The following is a 26,479-nucleotide window of genomic DNA, read 5'->3' on the forward strand; positions in this document are numbered from 1 at the left end:
TCTGTTAAAGCTGTCTAAATAGAAATACATTGAATAGAAATACACTGAAGTATTTGGCATTGATTCCTGTTTCTGCTACTTTACCTTAATCAGTCCTCCTTCCTTAGAAGACCCACTTACATCCTCAACAGGATAAAGAACAAGGACTGACTTCAGTAAGGAAAGACAGGACAAATTCTAATTAACTGTTACAGATGATATCTTGAAAATAGTTTCACATTTCACCATACTAGTTTCTCTCTCAAATCAGTGCTACCCTCAGAACAGCTCAGGGAAGGGATACATACCACACATTTGAGTCATGCACTTGCTGTTGAAACCTGCTAGGAAGGGAATGTGCAGACATCCAGAATTCCTGTATTCAAAGCTGGTCTAAACCTTTACAACAAAAAAATTAGAAGTCTCATATAAACACAGCTGCACCAGTTTTCCTATGGAAACAGTCCAGGCATAGCCATGCCTGCATGCAGAGTCTACCTCTCAGGATTGGTCCCTTTGAAAAGGGCAGTAAAACTTGTACTTGGAACTTTTTTTCCCCTTTAAGGCTGTGCACAGCGTGACTCATAACAGAAGCTGTTCTTAAAATGGAAAGAAATGCAGCAGCAATTAGTGTTTAGAAATACCAAATAATTCCTGGTAAGTCTACAGCTATTTGAGAATGGCCCTGTAGTTACACTCTTCTACTACCACACACACTGTTGTATAATAGGAATTCCATCCCAAAGTTTGCATCTATACCCCTGCTCCCTTCCCCCCTGCGGAAAGGAGGCCATGGGACCCAACGGGAAAAGAGCAGATCCCTTCTGGGACTGGGCTGGCCCAGTCCTTGTGACACACCTTGCTAGAGCTTCACTGCCAAAAGGAAGCACAGAACCACAGCCAGTGAAGCTCCACCTGTGCTTCAAGCAGGGACAGCCACCAAGTTCTGGACTGTCACAGCTCAGCCTGTTTCCCTGCTACCTGTTAACTTGACAGGCTCAGCAATAAAAGCAATCTTACTGCTTCTACGTCATCCTTCACAGCTTCTCCCTCCCCTTCCTTTCAAGCCCCTCCTCTCAAAGAAGATCCACTCTGAATTATTCTTTATAGTACCTTGGTTCAGACTATTCTACCAAAAGGCCAAAGGCTCAGTACTGATCACTGCTTTTGAGAAGTTAAGGGCTGCATTAAAATGGGTTTCTTGTACTTCCCTGTGATAAACTGATCAATTGGGTTAACAGTTAAATCACTCCAGAAAGAGCCCAAAGAGGTTGGAACCTGCAGTTTAACAAGAAAACCCACAGCTCAACAAAAGCAGGTTTGGTTTATTTGAATGACTTCATTAAATATTCTACAAAGGTAACAAATTGCAGCACAAAGCGCAATCATACAGGAAGCGCAGTGCCTGGGTTTAGTGCAAAACATACAACTAACTACGGCCAGGGAAGCCCAAAGTTTCAATTCATTTTATTTTTTTTTTCATTTTTTACAGTGTACATTGTTAAATAATGTAAAGAAAACGCTTGTAATTCAGAAACAGATTTTATGTGGAAAAAGATACTCAAAGTGTAATATTAAACAAAATAATTTAACAGTTCAGTAGCATTAGTTTATTCCTCTAGACTTCAGTTATTCATCCACAGGAGGAGGGGAGGGGGAAATCAATGGTAAATAAAACCAGTTCTTGCATAACATTAAGTGAAAAAATGACCTCAAACTTATTGGATCAAAATTAAATAACCACGTGCTGCATCCAGCTGACTGGTTCCCCTGTCACAAATATTCCCCTTGTTTGATTACTGCCCCAGGTTTGTCACTGCTCCTGTTGCCAGAGCCTCTCCCCTTGCACCAGGCATGTTCAGGAAACCTCTCTGCATCCCTTTGGACAAGAGCAGAGGTTCCCTGTTTCACTTTGGGTGCAGGGCCCCCTGCTTTCTCCCCCTCTTCCACCACATGCATACCACGAGCCTCCTCTCCCATTCTGTAGCTCTACTCTGCCCTTCAGTTACTAAGAACAAACCCCCAGACCTCAGGAGCTCTGAACCCAGCCACCTGCCAACTAAACTCTCACCCTCAGGTGTTCACCTCCAGCCTGTGCCTGCCCTTGCTGCCAAAACTGCATCAAAATCTTGACAGGAAAGGAATGGATCTTGCGTGTTTCTTTTTCCAAAGAGTGAGAACGTCTGCAGACAGCAAAACTCCCTGTTAAGGCTCCACGGGGGAATAGCGCTCCTAGGAAAAAAAATTCAGGCAAGTAACAACTCTGGGATGCACCAGCTTCCAGGACTGGTACCAGTGAGCTACTCCCAGGTACTGGGAAGCAGCACTCTCGTCCTTCACAGCTTTTTGCAGCACTACATAAATACTGGCTGGTATTATTTTTACTTTGAAGAGGAAACCAGTATTTTTTTAAATACAGAAAGGGAGAATGACCAAAGCAGAAGGTACAGTACAGTTACTAAGAGGTGACAGTTACAGTCCTGGTACCAGCTTGAAATTTGTTAGAATCAACAAAATTGTAAATCCTCCAAGACAGACAAAGGAAGCTTCTTGATGCCGGCTGTTTCAAGTACATCCATTGCCGGCAATGGACGTTGCACCAGGACAGTTTATTCCTGGCTTAAATGGATTTTACCAAAAAAAAAAAAAAGAAAAAAAAGAATTATCAAAAAAAACCAAACTCAAACAAAAGAAAGGTAAGAAAAGCAATCCCAGCAGACAAGCCCATGCCAACGAGCAATGGCACCTCTCCCTCAAGTCACATCCTGACCAAAAATCTTTACCACTTCGCAGGTGGAGTCAAACCGCATCTTAAGTTGGGCCTTTCCCAAAGATACATGTTCTCCCCATCCTCTCTCCATTTCTGATCCAGACCTCCTGCCTCCATAGACAATATTGGTTAGTCTCATTTTAGCTTCACCCACAACCCACCGTCCCACCCCCACCTGGCCCTTGTCACACCAGCAACTTCAAATCTGCCCATCTGGACAAGTTTCCCCAACACACAGAACACTGTTCCAACCCTCTGCCTCAAGGACTTCCCCCTCCATACACCTACTCCAGACAGTGACGGTATCCCTAAATAAACTTCAGTATCCCAGTCACTGAGGTACAAACAACCCAGCCTTCTCTGAACTTGCCCTCTGTCCACCTGGAGGTCTGCTGGGAAGACAATGCTAACTGCAGAAGCAATAGAAGTCCAAGGCACTAAAATATCCAGCAAGCATACTGGGAGAACAGACAAGTATTCAAGTACATTAATTTATACAATTTTACATTCACATTTATTTATCTAATACAATGAAAATACAAAGGAAAAAGTTAAAGTGTCTCCAATAAGTATAAGGATATAGCTAGCTTTTTTTCCCATTTTTTTTCTGTTTAACTTTTTTAACCCTCTATATTCCACTCATTTTTAAACTACTGTTGTCCAACAACATTTATATATCACAGTGTTTCCACATCAAAACTGATGGTAAGTACATGTCCGCAGGGAACTTTTAAAAATTTTTAAACAATTTAAATTGCTCTAATGCTGCAGTCAAAGCTGTTAATATCTTACTTAAAGCAGTAATGACCTATCAAGCACGGGCTGCACTGCAAGTCCATTTGTGCCCCATCATTTCGGAGCCAGACACAGTTGACTGGGGAGAGAGAGGGAGAGGAGGGGGATTTGGACAGCTTTTCTCCTGATGTTGGTTCTTCAGGGGGAGATGAGAAGCATGCTAAGGCCTCATGCTAGGATTCAGCTCTCCCACCTCAACATGTTTGGATTCAGCCTCAAACCAGAGAAAAATATTACAGCAAGACTGCATTAACTGACCCCGTGACTTCTCTTCACAGCCCTCATTCCATAACAAGGGCAGAACAAATCGGTCAAAAGCACTGTCCCATCATAAGGATGCTGATCATCCTCCTCCCCCTTGAAAGTGTGTGGGGAAACTCCCTCTACAGAGAGTTGACAGCAATGGTTGGAAAAGAGAAATTCATTCTCAGTCTGGCAAGCTACCAGCTCATTGCAGCACTAGTAGTTGGTACAGGGCCCCATCTCCCTCCCCATGTCCTGTCCCGAGGTCCAGCCAGCATGGTCTCCGAGCACAGCTAAGTGGTCCGCAGGTTGGAGCCTGGAGGGTTGCTGATAGATTTCTGCAAATTGCTGATGTTGAAGCTCTGCAAAGATGTGGCACCTACGGGCTGGAACTGACCGAGCGGTGGCTGTGCTGGGCCACCCGTCCCACTCCACGGAGCGGCGAACGACGCTGCTGGGTAACCGTACTGCTGCGGAGGGCACATAGCCTTTGTGAAGGGACCTAAAGAGGTAGCTGATGCTGCAGAGATGGGCGTAGCACCCAGGGAAGATGTCATAGAGATACAGAGCTGACCTGGTGCCGAGAACTTTCTTGCCATTCCAGGGCCCTGAAAGAAAACCAGCCCCCAAGGAAAGTTACACAAGTGTGCTTAGAAGCCACAGTTTCACCTCTTGGCTTACAAGCCATTCCCAATGGATGTTTACCAGAACAGGCCACAGCCCTCCTCTTTAGTTATCTTTTCCCCTTTCATAGCAGGCAATACAATCCTGCATGTAAAAAACATAGCCAACGGTTTTCTAGAGTTTTCTAGAGTCCAAGTTACATAGCAACTGTACTCTAGCTGTGTTTGACTCCCTAATGAGATAGCAATGGCCCTGTTTCTTACCACAAATATTCACGGATTACACCTTACCTCATAGTTGCTATGCCCTTTGCCAACTTTCTTGCCAGACAGATTCATGGCATCTCGGGCCCAGTTATCTACCAGCTGGTGCAGGTCATCTGTGAAAGTCCCTTTCCGGCTTGAGGCAATAGCAGTAGGCTGAGACTGGGGTGCTTGGCTGTTCACTGTAGCCCCGACTATGTTAGTGCTGCTGGTCCCTACAAATACAAGAAACAGGGATCAAAACTTAGGTTAAAGACCATCATTCTCTAGTAAATGCAATAATTGTGGTAATGGGTACATCAATAGAGAGCCAGTTAAAAGTGCCATGCAGATTAATGCTACGTTTTGATCCCGGGACACACTGAAGTGGGAACTACAAGGACTCCTACAGGCATTTTCCTCAGATTAACAGTATTTCATAGACATGTTTACTTTTCGAGAAGTGCTGCAAGTAGTCATCTTATGAGAGGAATGGTAGCAGCCTACAGGTCTTTGTAGAGGAAAAAGGAGATTAGATTTCAGCACCAAATGACAGTACGGTCACATCTTTCTCTGATCCTACATCTTTCAATTAGCAGCAACCACTGTTGACACAAGTCAGTTCCACCTTGGACAATGCTGGATGCTGAATAAGGAGCAGTACAATCAGCATTGCCAGCTGCTCTGTAGCAAATTATCTCCACCTTGTAAAACAAAGAGAAAAATTCACCCAGATCACACAAAAAAGGCACAGTAAGAAACAACAACTGTTGGTTCCAATAGCTGCCATACTTAAGTTTTTGAGGATAACCAGATGGGACTGTCTTCATCCACCAAACAGCCAGGATCAGCAGGGGAAGTCTGCACTGCATTAAATTTTTGCTTTTTGCCTCTGAAAACCCTTATTTGCCATTATATTCAGATTTCCTATATCAGAAGAACAAGCATTTTGAATGTAAACACCTAACACAGCTTAAGGAAGGCGGAAACAAGAGTAGTTCTTCAGATTTGCTTTGACAAGTTTTTCTATTCTTTAAGCTGATTGCAAGAACACAGAAAACCTTCATATAAATACCAGGCTTTGGTTCTGCTAGAAAGCTTGCTGAACATTGTTCTGTAGAAAAAAAATAAATAAATCTAGAAGCTTTGTTTTGGATGGTCTCACTGTCCCCTTCACATTCATAAACTAACAACTGCACTCAAATTTAAGTTTTTCAAAGGCAGACCTCATAACAGGAATCAAAGAAATGGTGCGTTATGAAGTATCCTCAATTCCCAGCAGCATTGCCAAGTATCCTCATGTACAGATATGGAAGGGACCATTAACTGCAAAGGCAGTCTTTTTCTGAAGGACACAGTAAAGGCAGAATGAATCTCAATTTTTCAAATCCATTTAGTACAAAACCAAACAATAAAATAAGTATGTGGCCACTGCAGTGCTAAAACCAGCACTCCTTGCACACATCCTCACTTATTTGGTTCTCAAACCAAGTTTCTCAAACATTTCTACTCGCTCACTCCAAATGCTGCAACTGGGAAATCAAAGAAAACCTGAATTCATGGCAGACATTTCTGAAGAAAACCGATTAGATATGGAACATCAAAAATGCCAGCAATGAAAATCATCTTTCTATTACAAAAGCCAAATGATGGAGTTGCTGTCTCTTGCCTGACAGCTACTTCATATTCCTTGCAACCACCGTATCAAAGAAAGAACTGGCTCCAAATCCCTGCAGGAATGTTTCATATTGAGGAGTGAATTAGGAAGGTGATGTACTTACTATGCAGGACAAATAAGCAAAGTGTTACTGCCTCTAGAAGTGCTGAGGAAGAAAGGATACACATCCCTCCCACCAGTTCCAGCTCAAGCATGAAAGTGGCTCCCGGTCTGGGTGCCCACTGGTGGGGCAGCAGTTGTTACAGGCAGGCAGACACATGCAACAGCACAAAAAAGGAAAGAATAAAGTTCCCTGATGAGGGAGTGCAATTGCAGCTCAGAGAGGAGTAACAGGAACACGCTATAAGGTGGCAAGGAGAATACTGCAAAATAACAAGAATCTTACGCGTGCATCACGTGGAAAGGGCTCAGAATAGTTATTTAGTATGAGCAATGATGTGAAAGGCAAAATTAAGGACAAATGAGGCAGAAGCAACAAAGAGGTACGTGGGGGGAGCTGTCAAAACCAGTGATAATCACATTCCATCATGAGGGTTCATGCAGGGATTGACACACTTGCTCTCATCCTCTTCACAATGGCCAGTATCTGCTTTCAGTATTTCACATTTCCACTTAAATCAGAAACCACACAGCTTACAACCTAGGATCCTGGATTTATGCTGGGAAGCTTCCTCAGGTCACAGAAGGGAAAGAATGAATTAGGCTATATATATATTAGAGTGCACTCATCTGAAGATCATCTTTTATGAAAGTTTGAGTGTTTGAAAAGGATTGGATTATAGTTCAGAGTGGAAAAGGCAGGAGGATGTGAAAGCTTTGTCTCCAAAAGTGATTTTGCTAAAGAGCTCCTATCTCAGGTCTAGGATGCAGACCAGCCTGCACCATTATAGGTGAGCTATACAATTACTAAAGCTCACACCTAGTGTCAATTTAAAAAATTGCTTCAAGAATTTCACATTTTATTTCTGAAGTAGTCACTGCCCGCAGAAACTGCCATTCAGAAGAGTCTGAAGAGGAAGTGCTTCAACTTGTAGCATTCAATGGAAACAACCCCCCACATTCCTGCTCGGTCACAGCAGCCGTCCCCAGTTCTGCTCTGACATGAAGGATCTGAAGAGAAACAGGCTTTTTTTCTGCAGCCTGCTACCTATAATGCCTTCACTCTGCCCTTTTATTTTCCCCACCAATAAACTAAGAGTCAGAAGACACCTTTGAAACAATCTTAAATTACATGAGCACACATGGGCTTTTCTAAACATCTCTTGCTTTAGGAGACACACTGGAGAGCACTAATGGCTTACTCTTACTCTTTGAAATGTTGAAGGAGTGTCTGCAATTGGATCCATCACTGAGGTGGCAAGCCCCATCAGGTCTATAAACAAACCAGCTGCTCAGAGGTACAATTCCAGCACACATTAGAGCGAGCAACTGACCCTGATGCTCAATTTGCTCTTGTTAGCAAAGAGTTCCATAGTGAAGGTGCAGTTCTGCCTGCCTCCACTTGTCTGCAAGAATAATAGCCAGACTATTCAATATACTAATGACAGAGGACACATTAGAGGGACATTGACAGACAGATGTGCTGGAGACAGAGTCAGGGAGGTAAGGCTTCAGTGACCAGAAAAAGCTGATGAATAGCTTTACAATCAGGAATCGGAGATAACAGAAATAAGATAATTACTACAGAGCTGGTTGCAAGGACAGACTTTTTTCACCATCTTCCCTGAAGCACAAAGAGAGAGTAATTTGTTAAAGATAAACAGTGAGAAATGTTTAGTATCAGCAATCAGTACAAAAAGCTTGATGAGAAACAGAGGATACAGCAAGGCAGGGCTCTTGTAGTCACTACTGGGACATTCTAGGAAAAACCCAAAGGCTGGTCTGACAGTTGAATCCATGGGACTTTCAGAAAGAGAAGAGGCTCAGCCTCCCACATTTATTCTTCAGAATTCCCAAACCATAGTGAAAAATGTCAGGAGACATTACTGTCTCAACTGGCTGTTATCACAAAAGGAAAAGTAGGTACATCTTCCATTTTGTCAGGAAGCATTTTACATCTACTGAAGTTTGACCAGCTTACAAAATGAGAAAAATTTATTGCACAGGTCAAGTGCTTTTAGTTTGTCACCCTGTTTTCTCAGATCCATGAAACAGCTCAGACACTCCCTGCCAAGCTGTACCACACTGTTTCTCCAGCTGCACAGTTAAAAGCATCAATCACTGCACTCTTTTTTCAATACCCCTGATTCTAACCCAGCATCTTCTCCAGTTGTTAATCTCCACAACAGTCTGCATCAGCATTTCAAGGACAAGACTCCAGGAAGCAAGCAACCTGCAACAAGCCAAGTGCCAGGCCAAGCTGTGCCATGCCAGGTACTCTCTGCTTTTACAGGACAGCTACAACAGGCTTTTCAAAAGGAATCTGCTTCCCTTAGCACTGGACCCATAAGAAAAAGATACACATGCCAAAGTACTCTTACAGCCAGATGATGGTCAATTTGCAGCAAGCCAAGGCCTTACAAGGAAATGATACTCTCATATTTAGGTCATTGTCAATTCTAGAAATCGAATGGCTGTTCTTTATATTCCCTACCCCTTGAAAAAAAAAGGACAGGCCAGCCTAAAGATGATTTTAAAGAGTTAGCTTTGGTAAGAATTTAACTTCTTCCAAGAAAGGAGCCATATATCTTGAGACTGCAGATGTCAGTGCACATCTGCACATTAATATACCTAGAAAACATTTAAAGCTGCTCAATTTGAAAAATTAAGCAATATTAGTATTTATATCCCCAAATCAAATTAAGCGGGATAGAGGTATCATTGCAAATCTGAACAGCCAGGAGAAAAACCAAAAATGTTCCCTCCCTCTGACACACTCCCCTCCTCAGAGGATGGAGCAGGTTGCATTGCAGCTGTCTCTGCACAAGGCCAGACCAAGCTCCTGCACACAATTCTCTGGCTCAGCTGTGCTACTGCCAACTGCAGCGAGACAGATGTTACAGATGCATGGTCCTGTCATGCAGTGTGGCAGCTGAAGGTATCTTGCCAGCACTTCAAGCTTTCTCACATCAAGTCACTCCAGAGGGTAGGAAATAAATGTCCGACATGTAAGGAGTCTGGCCTGCAGAAGCAGCACGGGAGATTTTGCAACACTCCCAATAAAAAGCATCACACCAGCATCACATCAGCAGCCTCAGCTCAAGCGTATCATTATTTCAATCACATCAGAAGTTTGAGGCTCTCTTGTAAGTCTGGCCTAATGAACAGGTTTTGAAAAGGGCTGCAAGGTAACTCACAAGGACTGACAGCACGTTTTAAGATGTCTGCTTACCCACCTTTACAGCTATTTGTTGCATATGTAGCATATCTCAAATTCACAGTAAAAACTTCTAAACCTGGGCTCATCAGTAGGCTAGAATCTTTTGAGTTTGCCTGAAAACATTCTCCAAGTAGTTTTAAAACCCTCAGCACTTCTATCTTCGGCTACCCAGATGCTAGTGAATATAAGAACACAATATTAACTGCCTACAGGTGGCATCAATGCTCTGCACTGTCATCACCAATACTGCTGAGAACATGCTAAAACACATCCAACTTGCACAGCAAGCCTACTGCTGGAGGAAGTCAACATATTTGCCCCAGCAGCTACAGTAGTGTCAATAAAGGAATAATTTGGAAAACAAATCTTCCTTGCGGCTCCACTAGAAAGACTACCTCCCCTCCAAGCCTGCTGTCAACTAACATTTGCTGAAGCATAATTGCTAAAGAAATTACCAAAAGAAATGGGCCAAAAGAAAATGCCCATGCACCCATGACTTGCCAGCTGTCCCCAGTTTCTGTCATTTCACTGAACTGTCCTGAAAAAGTTTCCACCAAAAGCTTAGAGAAAATAAGTGCTTGCTATTTTGAGTTTTATAACAGAGAATACCTAACAGGAGAACCCAAACTTCTAAAGGTGTGCTAAGAGCAGCTCAATTGAGCCATGGGATGGAAGGGAATACAAGGTGGCAGGTGAGAATGGGCTGCATGAAACAGATCCAAGCAGCAGAAAAAAACCAAAACCAACCAAACAAACAAAAAACCCAAACAAAAAAAACCAAAACGAAAAGACAAAACAAAAAACAGACAAGGAAGGAGAAAAGGTGTTACACACAAAGAGCCAAGCAGGGCGTACTCAGAAATCGTGTCCTCCTGCCACCAGGCTTGAACGTCACTCTCTCAGATGCACAGTTAAACTTCGCACAGCCTGTGAGAAAACAAAAACAGGAAGAACAGAGAAAGGAGAGGAGAAGAGACAGAACACCACTACAAGATGTTAGCAACTTGAGGTTGGAAGGGTGAAATGCATTCACATGACACACAAGAATAAGCCTCCAAGTGTGGACCAAAGAGTATGTAGACGATATACGGAGAGAAGAGACTCCTTCCAACACCTCCAGACATTAGGCCCAGTTTGCCGTGTTACTCTCCAGTACACAACCCAACAATGCGGCTGCAATCCGCAGCAAAGCCAAATCCTGGCAAAAGTATCTAATACTAAAAGGTATTCTGCAACTCTATATACAGGGAGATTAATAAAGTAGCTCCAAAAAAACACTTACAGAAAATTCTTCCAAAAAGCCTGTTTCCATTTTCTGTCTGTATTCCAATTTCAGCAAAAACAGGCATTAGAATTGATGTATAGAATCAGTCTATGTATGGTAAATCTTTTTAAAAAGATGTTGTTCAAGGGAAAAAAACCTCAAACTGCTAAGTTTGGAAAAGTAAAGGAATCAAGCTATCATCCCCTTACTGACTGGCAGCAGAAAAGTCCTCCTTACCAAATCAATCAGAGCTGTGTCTGAGAAATTAGTTAACAGACTAATAACAAACAATCCACAATTTGAGTGAATTAACAATATATTATTCCAACCATTCCATCCTCCTGCACTAACTCTTCCTTCCAAGATAATTATTTAAAACTCACAATTGCAGAACTTGAGCATTTTCTTTATTTTATTGTTAAAAATTCCATCAACAGAAAGAGCCAAAGCAGCATGGAAGTCTAAAAGGACTCTGAGTCTTCAAAAATTTCCTACCATTTCAATCATCTGTTAGCAACAAAGCCGCTCTGCCCCATCCTGACTCTCACTTGACATTTCCGACTCCTCATTCTCATCTGTCTCCTCATCCTTTTAGTCAATGCCTATCCCTCAGGTCAGGATAACATTGCTTGCCACCAGCATAATGCACTCTTGTGTTCTCCTTGGTGCTTTCATTACAGTAGACAGCCCCATGTGCTATATATTCATTACTTCAACAACCCCAACACACTTCATCTATCTGAGAAGGTAGAAATGTCATAAAAAACCCCACCCGTATCAGCCTGTAAAGACAGGCTAGAGCCTACCCATCTACTTTATGCTATGCATTAAAAAAATCAAGGGTCATCAAGCTGACAGTTTGTTCCCCACTAAGAAAGGTGCAAGGTTGAACACTAATTCCTATTAAAGTCTTACCTTGGCCTGGTGCAGAAAGGCTTGGTACCGAAAGAGCACCATCACTGGTAAAGGCAGAGTAGAGATTTTCGCTAGAAGGTGAAGGTTTGAGGGGCTGTAACAAATGGTTCTGCCCAGTCTCTGGCACACCGCCAGGAGGGTGAAGAGTCTGCTGTGGGGGCAAGACCGATGGTGCACTTTGAGCTGACAGATTGCCTAGAGGAAGAAGGAAGGCAAGAAGACATTCATCGTCTCAGTTTCCCCACATCATTTTCCAAGCTTCTGTCATTGTTCCCAAGGGACAGGAGAAAAACCAAAGGAAAGTTTGACTAGGACATTTACTAGGGAGTGAAGTTGCTACCAAGTGACTCAAATGATCCGCTGAGCCATTACAGCAGTGATAGAGGAAAAAATGCCATGGTGGTGGGGAAAAGGACACCATCCCCTTGCCAAGCATGGCAATCCTGGCAAGAGAGAGGCACACAGGGGGAGGGAACTACTCCAGCTTCTAAGAAAGCAGTAAGATTAGAAAAATTCTTATTTATTTAAGTTTTAAGGCAACTCTGTATTAGCTTACTGTCACATGCCTACACTTAGGCCTTATCATATAACAAAACAGAAGTCAGCAGCCAGGGTGACTGGATGCAGATATTGCAGTATGACATGGGATTACTAAAGTGAACAGGCAGGAAGCAGAAACAAATCATTCTGCTCATAGTGCCACCCCTCCAATACTGCTTACTCAATGCTGCAGAATTTGAGACACAATTATCCAGCAAGCATCTGACAACCATGTAATTCAAACAGTGAACAGAACTCTTTTTCTGAGTTCCGCTTGTTTTAAAAATTATTTTAGTAAGAAAAGAAGTCTTGACAATTGATACTGTTTCTCAGTTTGTAAGTACAAAAAAATTGAAACTCCATTTAAAAAAAATCACTACTTTAACTTCCATCAAGTGTGGCTAAGTTTCTGAACTGTAAGGACACTTGTAATACCATGCTTAAGTGCTACTAAAGTAGAAAGAAAAGAGACTAAGGATGATGGAAAAGACCAGCTCTATTCTGCAAAACCAGTTTCAGGAGCCAAGGTGAACAATTTAGCTTAAATAAAAGCTTTCCCTGTAAATTTATGGTTTTAACCTCAGAAAGGAGATTTCCCAATCATCCTAGTTAGAGCCCTGTGACTAATCTCTACAGAATACAAATCACAACTGTTAAAACTGCTCTTATAGAACCACGTATCAGTATCTTTCCATAGACTGCAAATATCACAAGCAAGACTAATAATTAGAAAAAGCACTTTCAAACATGATCTAGTAATCCAGGTGGCAGTGGAGGAACTGGGACACACACTCCTCCCACCCCCCTCAAAAGACAAAACAGACATAGATCTAAGAATGAGAGATGGTACCTTGTTTGTTTTGTCTACTCAAAACATTTGAGAAAGCCTTACCTGATAGCTGAGGGCTCTTATTTCCCTGGGAGCTGCTACGACTGGACTTGCTGCTTTTTCCTTTAGTAGGTCGTCTCCTCCTTCCTGAAAGGGGTGCAGCTGGGGGAATAATTACTGCAGGGGGGGCCTTTCCCAATTTCATGTACAGTGACTCAATCTCCTGCTTCTGGCGACTCTGCAGCTCCTGGATCTCTTTAAGGTGCCTAACAAGTTACAAAAGAGGATGACTTACAAAAATTGTGTGCATATACATGCATGCTTACAATCCCTCCCCTCCAGTCAAGCTTGACCAGCTTCTTGAGTCAAACTCACATTAACATTTAAGAACAGAGGAAATAATTACTTTCCACAAATAACTGCTGACGGCACATGGCAGAACACTTGCCACTGACCATTGTGCTCTAAACCTGGCTAGAATTCCAACAAGAAGTTCCCCATGCCATAATTGTAAAGCCAGGATAAACTTAAGTACAAACAAAATATATACCTACTGTAGAAAATCAAATCACGCAGCATTAAAATGCTACAAGAATAGCTAGATTACTCATTTTCTGAGATATACAGCCTTGGTGACTTCTACATTTGTATTGCCTCAGTTTTTTCAGAACAGTTGCCTACACAGGCCTTAGAATTGCCAGCTGCTCTAAAAAAAGTTTAGCTTTCAATATAAATAGTCTCACTGCTTGACTTTTTTTTCTGAGCCAACAGGGATTCTTAGGGAAAGGATAATCACTAGAAATGCAGAGTTGTTTCATTTTCAAATGAGACACCACTATTGTCACTAACTACATTTCTGTGAAACGCACAAAGCTTCTATACATCTGCAGTTTTATCAAGAATGTTGCAATCAATCTACATTTAAACACAGGCAACAAGTTTGCAGGTTAGAAAATTAAGAACAGCAAACATGTATATACTTTTTGGGAATTATTACATACTACTATCCCCACCAAAGAATCTTACTTTGCTCATAAACAGAGAATGGATCCCGACACTTAGCAAAGGTTTAGTCTCTTAAAAGAAGTTAACACTTTTCCTTTTGAAAAGTAAAGTCCAGATGAAGAGAAATCCATGCTAAGCCTCTGTTACATATACTCCCTACACAACCCCTACACAAGGAAAAAAGCCTTACTTCTCCCGTAACCGACGGAGTTCCAATTTCAAGTCTTCATCTTCAATATCCGACTCATTGTCGCTGCTCATGTAGGAAGAGTTGAATGAGTTGCTAAGGCTCTGCACAGGGAGGCTGATCTTGGACCCCAGGGGCTGGAAGGAGTCTGGGCTCCCTGAGCCATCATCCAAATCCTTAGCCATCCCGCTTAAGAAGGCGGCCTCCGGTTCAGAGGACGGACCATTCATTTGTGGGGACTGCCTTGACTCCAACTCTTTCTTCGGAGCTGCAGCTGAAGAAGCAACTTGTTCCAAGTCCACAGAGAGAGGAAGAGTCATTGGCTCTTTCTCTGCACAGGTGACCTCATCCTGAGTCTTTGACACCGAAAAGCGCCCCACTTGATCTGTTGTTGTTGTTACCTGGAAGCGCCCGACCTTAGTAGGCTGACCAACATCTCCTGGCAATTGCAGCACAGGAACTGTCTGAGGAATGCCATCTACCACATCCAAGGAGGAGTCAGCGACAGCCTCACTTTTCTGACTGTCAGCCTGCTTTACCAGCGTACTCTCTGGGCTACTGCCAGAAAGAGGTGAAGAATCAGTGGAGGTGGTTTCAAATTGCACTGGCTTCATTTCAGGTCTTTCACCCTCTTTTAGCACATCATCCACTGTCACAGATACCTAGAATAGAAATGCAATCATGCAGACTTCCTTAACGTAATGCTTTTATTTACCTTAACATGTGTCTCAGAGGGCAAAATAAACTCCTTTCCTTGCTATGCCACAAAGCAAGCTACAGCTTCCCTCCAAGTAACACACCAAGTAAAACAGTACCTGTAAGCAATCTGAAGGATTAATTCCCAGAAACCCAGCAGATTCAGAGGAGACTTCTATCACACACAGGACATAATACAGTGAACATTCAAGCATTAAAGAGCAAGGCCAACAGTTAGACAGCTAAGGCCTGACAGGATGAAATGCTGTATTCACAATTCTAGATCTGCATTACCTAGTGCAATCTCTGCCCTGAATGAAACCAGCACCTGCACAAAGCCCTGCATTCCTGGGCTTAACAGGGACATGTTTTTGTGATAGAAAACCCACCATGAGGCACACTGAGCTGGTACCATGCAAGAACTTCTCAGCAAAGATCCTATATCAAAAACCAAATCAGTTTAACATCTCCTACCTGAAACCTTCCCATCTTAAGAATGCTGGCTCCTGCTGTGGTAGCCATAGTAGTGCTCTCTCCACCACATGATGCTGAACCTAAGGAAAAGGAGAACGGGATTAAGTAGAAAAGGATCAACAAATTATTTAAACTCCAACCACGTATTTTTATCTACTTCAAACTCAACTACCAGTTAACTCCTAGCAGGCCTTTGGTTCATGGAACCTGATCTTTTTCAGCTTTACCACACAGAATACCAAACTGCAATATTGAAGTATTTTTCTATAAGGTTTCCCTGTATAGTGTACTGGCTAAAAGCATACTTTTAGACAGCAGTAAAAAAAACCAAGCACAACTTATTTCAAACAGGAATGAGACACAGCCAAAGAGTAAAAGACAGAACTAAAATCTATGTAAGAAAAAAGCTTACTTTAATTCAATACCCACATTGACTAAATTTCACAAATGCTGGGAACAATTTATTAACAGAAAAGTGGTAAAACTGAAGATATGCTATAAACCACATTTACTCAAAACAGTCTAGATGAAGCTTTCAAAGCTGGATCCTTGGGTGTCAGCTCTACTTTTGTTGTTGTATACACTGACAGTGTAACATTACAAAGCTGAGAAATTACGTTCTATTTTTAAATCAGTTCTATTGGACAGCTTGCTTTGTTTATTAAGCAACTTACAATTTTGTTTACTTTTACCTGCTAAACTTTGACAAAAACCAACTCATTTTCTAGCAGACAAAAGAGTTCTATGGTATAACTTACTACCAACATAATAAAATGGGAATATTTTGTTTTGCCTACTGGTTTTATTAGCTGTTGAAGGTTTGTCACTAAACTTTAGAGGCACATGCAAGTTAAATGTTTGCTAGATAGTTCAGAAATAATCCTAGTACCGCATTAACAGTTTCTTTTAAAAATGGAAGATTGTTTTAAAATTAAAACAATTACGGGAATACTGACAGGAAAGTCTCAGACTATTTTGAAAGCTGCTGGGGTTCCTGATCCCTCCCAACAACTGGACTCATGTAGATTTGAAAATCATTGAACATTCAGACTTCAATTGCTGATCATCCTGCCAATCTTAAATTGTTCTAAAGCAACCAGAAGATAATCTGGTTTTCCTACTACAACTTTTTAGTTGTTTAACCTTCATTTCTCCATTTTGCACAGAAAGGAAACACTTAGCTTAGGAAGAGGTAACCTACATACAGAATGACGCATACAATGATGCAAAATGAGAAGTCTTGCTGTTCTTGCCAAGAATGTAACACAAGACAGAAAACAGTTCCTTCAAATCCTGAAGCTGTACCTTAGCAACATACTGGAGGTCCTTTGCAAGTCTTAACTTAGGATTCTGGACAGCTTTATATCTTAAATGAGTTACTATAATAGATGTATATATTGTTCCCCTGACCTACAGTAAAAAAATTCAGCCTAGCTACTAAAAACTTACACAATCCTTAAGGCATTGCTATTACATGACTTAATAAAAAAGGCAATATCCTTCTAAGTTGTTAGTCTGTTCAATTTTGGATTTTATCTCCATGCTGACAAACCATCTAAAATAATCAAGGCTGTCTTACCATCCTTCAGAGACTGAGTTGCTGTGGACACCAGCCCGGTAACCGTTGTAGACGCTACTGAGGGCACAGACTACAGGTTCAAGGTGGAAAAACAGAATAAAATTAAGTTAAAAGAACTGGTAGTTTGATTGAAGATCACAATGTCAATCATTATCTTCATTTTGTATTGAAACATATTATTATCGTCTTTCAAAGTTTCAGATTCCCACTTAAATATCCCTCCTAGATTGAGACTGACTTATCACATACTTCTTGTTTAGTGCTCTTTCTCCTTATTCCATAGTCACTTCCCCTTCTACTTTGGTGACATCAATGACATCACCAGAAAAACTAAATTAAGAACTAATACCAAAACCAGCCTCAGAAACCACATAATCTATTGCAACACACAGTTTTCCTGTTTTGGTTGAATACCACGAACTGGAAGATGACTTTTTATTTTTAGAACTTTAAAGACTGGTGTAGTGATATTAAAGGCAGTAACCCAAGAGCACAACCTTCAGAAAACACCAAAGTTTTTCAAGACTACGAAACTGCCAACATTGCAAACATACACAGGCAGGAGCAGATGTCACTGGAACTGTCTCTGGACTAAGGGTTCTTCTCAGCTGAGCATCCAGATCTTCCAGTGGCTGTTGGGACTGAGAAAGGAAAGAGTAAACAGATGTCCCAGCTCAGGAGAAATACATCACATTTGAGAGACAGCTATATTTAATACTAAATTGAAAGCAGTAAGTACAGATTCCATATTTCTATCATGTTCCCTTCCTACACATTTACATTTAACATGTCTAGCACAGTAAGACTAGAAACAATTTTAAAAACACGTGGTAAAATACAGAAAAGAAGCATTAATTGGAACTTCTCCCTGATGTGAGCATGAAATTTGCAATCCCTTCAATAACTCAGCAAAGATTGGTACAAATTTTACTTTTTTTGGTCTGAGGATAACGGACATAAATTGTATTATCTATCTAAAATCTTGAAAAATCAATTACAAAAAAAACAGGCCACAGAAAAATTAAAAAATATGCCCATAATTTCAAAAGCAATCATGAAGATTGATGATAAGTCAAGTTTAAAAAAAAAAAACACCTCACCATTTTTTTTAAGTTTCCTCTAAGAAGCTATCTGGATGGATTGACTGGAAGAGGAGGAAGGAAGAGAGAAGGGCAGATCTCTCTCAAGTAAGCTTACTACAGAGACTGCAGCTGTTAAGAGCTGGCATCCAAGATGTTTTTCAAATTTGGCCACTTGATTTGAGGAGGGGAAGAGAATAACAATTATCTTAAAATATCTTAAGATAAGGAAAATTCAGATTCACTCAAAAATCATTAAGGCCGTACCCATAAGATACATATGGAAGAAGAAAGTGTTGGCAAATATCACTAAGTTACAGTTCAATGGAGTAAAAATTTCCATCCCAACTTCAGCATCATTAATCTTTCCAAGTCTTTTATATAAAAAAGCTGGATCTGTTTCACAAATGAAGCTGAGGTCATGGCAACATAACATCACCTTCTATTTTCAAGACACTAAGTTAAGAGGTACACAATAGCATAAAGATGCTTTCAACAGGTTGCCAGGATGATTTTTCCTGCATTGTGGATTTCAAAACACAGCCAAAAAAACTAAGAACAATAAACCCCATATCAATTTCATCAAAAATTTTTTTAAAAGCACAAGATTAAGCAGACATCTATGACTCCGTTCAGAAATTCAAATGCTTAGCAGACAAGTGAGCTAATAGAATTCAGTAATATTGTAAAATAAAGATGACATTTCACCTGAACTGCTGTACAATTCTCATCACCCTGTGCTTACAAGATATTTTGCTTCAAGTAAAAAAAGGGCTGAGATAACAGTATGATCAGGAAATAGGGTGCCAAAATGAAGCTTGAAAAATTAATCCAAATATACTTTTTAAAGTAATTAAGGAATAAACAGAACAGGTGTTTAAGACTAAGGAACAAGCTGTCCAAAACTGGTCTTGAGATGTGACGTACTTTGTCTGCAAATTAGAAGTCTGGTACTCAGGAAAGAAAACACCAGTTGTGTAATGAGCTACTGGAAGCAGCAAGGAGGGCAGCCCTATCTACTTTAAGACAAGCCAGTAATTTTCCAGATAGTACTATGTGACAGCAGCAAATGCTCTTAACAGTCAATTAGATTTGATCCAGTTGGTCTCCTCCAATTTTGTCTCACTCCTAGACAGGCTTTAGAGTTCAAATGAGAAGTTAAATTAGGTAAGCTGTTTGCAAAGAACAAGCAGGAAGGGATCTATATTTGTGCCTCTTCCATATCACAAATCCTGCCAGAAATACCTATGACAAACAGGAAGAAACCTTTTGCAGTGGTACAGTGGCCTGAGTCACCTACGTGGTTACAAATGCTTTGAGTTTGGAGGAAAACATTAGTAATACACCCCGTTCCAAGCAATGACAATAAAAATACGATGAACTTGGTGTGACTAATTTTAACCCGCTGCCTTCAGATTCTTTTGCTACCCTTGCTCATGGTAAGAACACAGATAAGAATTATCACCAAATTGTCTCCTTTTCAGGGAAACCATGCTTCACAAAGAACTGGCTAAAAGGCATAAACCAGCTTTTGGCTCCAGGAGCCAGTGGAAAAGGAAGTGTTGCTTGCTGATACTATCATCTTACAGCTCTACATAAGTCATTCTGCTTCTTGCTCTGTTTGGAGGTAGAAGACACCCATTTCCTGATCACTCACAGGGCAGGAACATGTTCCTCATTCAGCCAGCCAGAAAGAAGCTGCCTAAAACCAAATGCAGCACCACTCCTTTTCCATGATAGGTTTCAAGAGACATACATTCACTTTCATAGTTTTCTTACCTAAAGAGTCTAAGTTTCTGCCTTTTCACACCAAATAATACTTTTCAAGTAGTGGATTGATTTTCATTGCTTACAAAATATTTAAATATCTTTTAAGGAAAAAGAAGAGGCAACAAAGAAGCAGTTCCGGACACAGAGGCCATCTGCAATGACTCCTTGATTAAGGTCACTGATTTGCATTTGCTTCACAAAATAATGACACTTACTGGGACAACTAGAAAAAACGCTGAATAAAGACAGAGCTTCTGCATAGACAGCACTGGAGGAAAAAACCTGGAAAACTTTAAAAGGGTTATGACATGATTGTTCATGACATAACCAACATAAAGGTATACAAAAACAGCTAACATGCCCTGCTTCTCAACTCCTGTCTTTAGAGCCACAGCCGTGGTTCCCACATTTGAAAGACAGAAATGAAAATACTATTCCAACAGTATCTTTGAAGATTAGTACCCTAATAAATGTAACCCAGATTTAACAGTTTTAGCTGTAGAATGAGTCATGACAGCTCATTAACCAAGTTGCCTTAGCACAGTTTAGATTTGCAATTTTCTAACACTATTCCTTTGTATGCCAGAAAACCTAAATTCTTCCAGACAGAACTTCTCATCAAGCTACTGTAAATCCCAAAAAAGGAATAGCTTCTAAAGAACTATAAAGAGTTTTGAAGTTTATTTTAAGTTCCCTGAATTTAAGAGCTCAGTTGCAAGAGATGAATGGCAGAATACTACCAGTGTTATGGAGAAAATTTCACCAAGATCAGCTCAGTCTGCACTAAAATTCTCAGTGGTCAAGAAAAACAAAACAAAAAAATCAGGCCATAACCCTAATATAAGCATTGTACTAACTTTCATTCTGTAACTAATTATAATTACTTTAAAATTACATTTAAGACTTAGGTGAATAGTTCATTTCTACAAAAAGCCAGACTCCAATTCAAGTGTAGCTTTTGGACACATATTCTAAGACTATACATTGGGGACTTAAGCCACAGGTACAAGGTGTTAACACTGTAGGAAGCACATGTACACAGAAAACACTACATTGAAGACAAAATTACTCTGAACCTTAAGCAGGCACCACTAGGTACCTACTTGATTCATAACTTCTTTACAGGTTTTAATATACCATGGGGATGATAATTCTGTGCCAAGTGTACTTCAATATAACTTTCTATAAAGACATCTTCGTGTTTATTCACAGACTTCTTTCCAAAGTAGCACAACTCTATCATATGGGTTTTGTTCAGTTATTTTTTCAGCTTTTCTTTGCTTATTGAAGTGTAGTGTTCCTATGTTATATTTAATCACATAGTATTTACAAGATCCATAAAACAGTTGTGCCTTAACATGGGGGGGGCCTATTTTTTAAGCAAAAGTGAAGACAAATTTAATCTTTGTGACCTTGAGCCAAAGACCTGTCCCATTTACATACAAGATAACCAAGCTAACTATGCATACAAGGCCAGAACCTGAGCAAGGGAAGCCACCATTACATTTCAACTCATGATGATCAGGTGCTTCCGACCTTTTGCAAATCTGAAAGCCTAGTGACATCAGTCTAGTAATAAGTGGGGGGGAACAAAAAAAAAAACCACCTAGAATTCACAAGAACAGCTATTTCACATTTTCATTAATGTGTAATTGCAGTACATACAGCTCTAATTTTGCTACTATACCATTTTCAAGAAGAAAATAAGTTTAAGTTTATGCACACACTCACCTGTGTTACCTTTTGTTAAAAACAAACAAAAAAACACCCCTAAAGTTCAGGTCAACACACTAAAAAACTCTCAGCCTGATTAACTATTCCTGTGCTTCAGACACTGGGCACAGCATCCTGAAGGGCAAGCTAGATACCCATTGCTGAAGTGACTCTGGCCATCGATACAGTTACACAAAGGGGGTTACTCAGTCAAAAGAAAAGAAAAACAAAGGCATTAATAACATGCAATTGAAAGTTTAATAGAAACATGCTCTTTGAAAGGAAAAGAAGCAGATAAAATCTGCCCAGTCATGTAGCACCTGAGTTAGTGAAGGTCCTGGAAAAGGTGGCAGCGGCTCACTGGATGGAGTGCCAGCCGGAAGTTCAGAACCTACTGGTAGCACCTATGGATAACGAACAGGAAACGCGAGTCCATCAGACATGGAACAGAAGGATCAGATACCAAGCTACAGTCAGTCATGTCATACAACAGAAGCTTCCATGTTTTTTTCTGTAGAGTTCCTTTCTGGAGAGTTAGCATAGAGTCTGTAGGGATTTTAGGGAAAGTTGTTTGCTTTTATTTTTTTATTCCAGATTATCTTTGAGTAGACACAATTTCCAGTTTAAACTAACTGCTGTGTCCAGAGCGGGGGATGTTATTTTAAATTCCGCAAGAAATGTTTAAATCACTCTTCCAAAACCCAATTATGTTTCCATGAAGCTTAACTCATAGAAGAGTGCAAAAATGCACTCAGGTCTCCTTACAACAGATCTATGTTAACTGCCTGTTAGGAACAGCAAGCTACATGCTTCTCACAAATTGTTTCAAGCAATATGACTTGAGGACAGGAACTCTGGTGCCTGAGGATGTCTCCACTTATTGAGAAGCAGATTTATAGGCCTCTCACACCAATTTCTTGATCCATCACTTTTTTTGAACCTGAAGGATGTTTATGACCCACAGAGGATGACTAGGCCATGCAATTGGGTAGGGGGAACTAGTCCCAGTTATGTGGAAGATGTTAGAGAGACTGGAAAGGTTAGAAGGAGGCATCAAAGCCTTCCCACCAGGTCAAATAGCACATTCCAGTTAGTTATTTCCATTGTTAGGGAGGTGAGAAGTTCTAGGAATTAAGTGATCCATTAAACAATTTGCAATTCTTGTTCTTAGCTGTAATCTTGAGGCTTGACCATGACTTAGAAGCTTGAGGAATACACAATAGCCTTATGAGTAAGAGTTGGTCAGCTGGCTTCCCTTGTACAACAGCAAGCACTGCTGGATACGTGTAATTGGGCCAAAGTCAACTCTGGTCCTCAACAAGCAGAACCAGTTTCTAGCTTGTTCTAGTTACCACAGCTTAACTGATGGTTCAAATTGCAGTAACAACTGCCTGGTGGAGATACCCATTGTATCTATTTATCTTTCAAAAAACGTTTCAGCAGGACCTACATGAAGTTGCATTACCAGATCTGTTTTGTGCATTGGGAATATACATGTGGACGTTACATGTTCTGCAGCACATTCAATTGTTAAGCTGTGGTAAGTTAATCATTTAGTTTATACATAAGAGGCAAAATATGCTTTAAATAAATTCCAAAGACAAGTCAGAACACATTTAACTCTCTAGTTTAACAGGCTGGCCATAAACAAATACATACACACAGATTAGTAAACCCCAGAAAACTAAAACGACCATCTCCTTAAAGCTCAAAAACAACACAAAGTGAAACTAAAATTAAATCCTGGGAAAAAAAAAAACAAAACACAAAGTAATTTATAAGTGAAAACTTCATAGAGGAGGTAGTTTTCCCACAACTGAAAAAAACAACCCCAAAAACACTTATTACATTTAAACCCAAGCCTTTGTAATTACAGGTTTGCAGTTAGGAGGTTTCTAACTGCTCCTACTGTTCCTGAACCAGTAACAGTTATTACATTCTCTCTTCTCTAATTCTCAGCTTCATTTCTACATAAAGGAATGCCTCCACATCTAGATTCCTTCCCAGCTTCCTTGGCACATATTCCTGCTCCTCCATGATGGAAATTTTCTACTCTGTTTGAATACAAAGAGTACAAGGGAAAAACTACTAATGAATGGAGATGCTAGGAGCATTGACACAATCCAAATGGCCTGAAACTCGTGAATAGCAAGGCTGGCTGAAGACCACCAACAGAAAGTGTTAGTGAGTCAAAGAGAACATTACAGGGGAAAAAAAAAAAAAAAGAACTGAGTATTAAGGGTTTTGGTTTGTTTCTGAAGTTTCTTCAACCTATTTCCATCTAATTTTGAAAAGGAAAGGACTACCAATAATTTAAAATATTGAAATGCACTGTCTCCCAACACAGGGAACCATTTAAAAGAAAACAAGTAGTCTGATTGTACATACTGGTACTTATGGTTAGTGAGCTTAGGTAACAACATTCACAACACATCCCCAGTTGTTACTGTAAGCAATGACTATCTCTATGAAAGTGTTTGAAGAGCAAGATTCAATAAACAAACTAAATAAGGGTTTTTTTCAGACATCCAGATATCTTCTAAACTTCTCAAAATTCTGCTTGCTTTCACAAATCTAATATTTGGAAGAAAAAAAATGAGTATCCAGGCACCACTTAGGCAGCAGAGGACTTAAAAAAAAAAGCAAAACAATAAAACACCAACCCACTCCCAACTTTCGGTCAGGTTCACTCTTGCCTTCAAGGAGCAGGCTAATGATAAGAAGGAAAGCTAAGCTATCCTGACTACTTTGTGAAGCATACAACCACCCAATCTCATCCTAGGGATCACATACAAGATAAAAAGTTATTTAAAGCAAACCTTTCAAATTCTGTTGGAAAAAATAAAACAAAAAACTCAAAAAACCCAAACACACTCTTTGTAGTTTAGGAGTAGGAAAAATTAACAGCAACACTAGAGAGCTCTCTCAGACACAAAATACGTAATTGAGCTTATGCTTTTTCCAATATGGACAAAATAAATCAACTCTTGGGATGCTAAAACTATAAGAGTGTAAAAATTTCAATATTAAATGAAGACACCTCTGCCTGAATAAATATTTTGATTTATAAAAGGGATTCTGTTCAAGAAGACCATTTCCAACAATACTTAAAAATTCACACAAATATTGCACTTCTTACCGGCACCCTGCTAAGAGGGGGCTTTGAAGGAGAGGTTCCTGGTTTCACCACTGCTGTTGCAATGCTGCTCGATGCTGAAATATAGCTGACTGGGGTGATCACTTGCCCAGGAGTGGCAGCTGGTGTCAGCACTGGCAAGCCAGTCGGTCCAAGAGGCAAACTGCTCGGAGGTATACAAGTGCTAATGGATGTCAGGGGTTTAGTTGGTGCAACAGCAGTGGTTGGTACCCCAGGAGTAACTGTAGTTTCCATTACCAACGACGTCTCCAGAGATACTGATGGATGTGCTGTTCCCACGTTACCACCATGTTCACTGAAAAGGGACCGTAGTTTTTCTTCCAGAGTCTTTATATCATCAATACCAGGAGCTTTAGACTGAGCATCAGCATCAGCCTCCAGACAGTGAATATGAGGTTGATTGGGTAATGGAGCTGGCTGAGGCTGGCTGTGTATTAAAGTTTGCTGTACTGCAGGCAAGTTAGTAACTGGTTGTGGTAAGACACCAGGTAAGGGAACCTGGGGCAACATGGGTGTTGATCCTGGAATTTGGGGTAGGACGGGTGTTGATGTAATTCCTGATGGGCCAAGTAAGGGGTGTATCGCTGGCTGAGTGACTGAACCACATACACTTGTTGCTACCGAGGACGATAAAGGTGCAGAGATTGGGAGAGATAAGCCAGCTGCACTGCAGAGCTGTGGTTTATCCATAGACTGCCCACTCTCAGATAGTGACTGTGGAGCACTCACAACAGTTGTTTCTGCCAGACTGGGGACAGAGCCACTGCTACTAAGCTGAGGAAGCTGCAAAGCCACATTCTGAGCAACAGATGTCTGTGGTGCTGCCACACTACTTACAATCTGAGGAGTAGACTGAGATGTCACAGCTGGTGCAACAACACCAAGACCAGTGACACCAGGAACTTGGGTAGATGACAGAGCCAAAGATGACGGTGTGCTGTTACTGGGAGCAATGTCTCCAGTTACTGGTTGAGCAGGCTGGGATGTGGTAGGCAAAGAGAAAGAAGCAGGGGCGCTCACACTGGAAGCAACACCAGTTGATTGCTGTCCAGATTGTGAGGCTGGAGGTGGAGAAACAGAGCTTGGCACACTTGCACTCGGTGCAACTCCAACAGCTGCACTTTCTGAAGGCAAAGTAACAGATCCTGGAAGAGAAACACCTGTGCTGGAGGGAACAGACATTGAAGAAGCAGCCACAGATGTACAAGATGCACCGCTGCCTGCCATGGTAGAAAGTGCAGGTGGAAACGGTGGTACTGTTTGATTGAACACTGGAGGAGCTGTACTAGGTCCTTCTGTCATTTGAGCATGCCCCATTTCAGAGAAAGCTTGCTGCAAGCTCAGTGACGATGCTGAGTGGGAAAGATTCATTCCAGGACCATGTAGTGGAGATGCAGCAACTGGAAGAACAGAAAAATGTCAGTCCACCTGGAAAAGTTCATTATAGTATTATTGTCTATTGCTATACTAAGATCACATTTACTTCTCAGCAATATAAAAAAAAAATTACAAATCTGGGCTTACATTAAAAGACAGAATTAAGTTTTCAGAGTCTTGCAGGCAGCCCATCAACATTTTTTTCCCCTGAGAACCCTGCACAGCATCACCCAAATTACAACCA

General features: G+C 40.9%; 2 protein-coding genes across 12 annotated transcripts in view; one reads left to right on the plus strand and one right to left on the minus strand.

Annotated features, from left to right (window-relative positions):
- The window catches only part of NINJ2 (ninjurin 2), a 303,752-nt gene that overhangs the window by 118,747 nt on the left and 158,526 nt on the right, over window positions 1-26,479 (plus strand). The window lies entirely within an intron of this gene.
- Window positions 1,431-26,479, minus strand: part of WNK1 (WNK lysine deficient protein kinase 1) — a 105,662-nt gene continuing 80,613 nt past the window's right edge. For 6 of the 11 annotated variants that reach the window (XM_051633372.1, XM_051633419.1, XM_051633427.1 and 3 more), the window contains 12 exons: window positions 24,841-26,258; window positions 22,022-22,105; window positions 17,694-17,780; window positions 17,140-17,209; window positions 15,561-15,640; window positions 14,394-15,052; window positions 13,262-13,464; window positions 11,830-12,024; window positions 10,485-10,577; window positions 8,013-8,054; window positions 4,702-4,889; window positions 1,431-4,395 (listed from right to left, as the gene is read on the minus strand). In XM_051633372.1, coding sequence (XP_051489332.1) covers window positions 4,081-4,395; window positions 4,702-4,889; window positions 8,013-8,054; window positions 10,485-10,577; window positions 11,830-12,024; window positions 13,262-13,464; window positions 14,394-15,052; window positions 15,561-15,640; window positions 17,140-17,209; window positions 17,694-17,780; window positions 22,022-22,105; window positions 24,841-26,258 — 3,434 coding nt within the window. In that variant the 3' untranslated portion in view covers window positions 1,431-4,080. The remainder of the gene's footprint in view (window positions 4,396-4,701; window positions 4,890-8,012; window positions 8,055-10,484; window positions 10,578-11,829; window positions 12,025-13,261; window positions 13,465-14,393; window positions 15,053-15,560; window positions 15,641-17,139; window positions 17,210-17,693; window positions 17,781-22,021; window positions 22,106-24,840; window positions 26,259-26,479) is intronic. The other 5 variants (XM_051633381.1, XM_051633405.1, XM_051633398.1 and 2 more) reach the window with 5 other exon arrangements.

This window comes from Apus apus, chromosome 1 (assembly GCF_020740795.1).
Source record: "Apus apus isolate bApuApu2 chromosome 1, bApuApu2.pri.cur, whole genome shotgun sequence".
In the NCBI taxonomy this organism is placed as follows: domain Eukaryota; kingdom Metazoa; phylum Chordata; class Aves; order Apodiformes; family Apodidae; genus Apus; species Apus apus.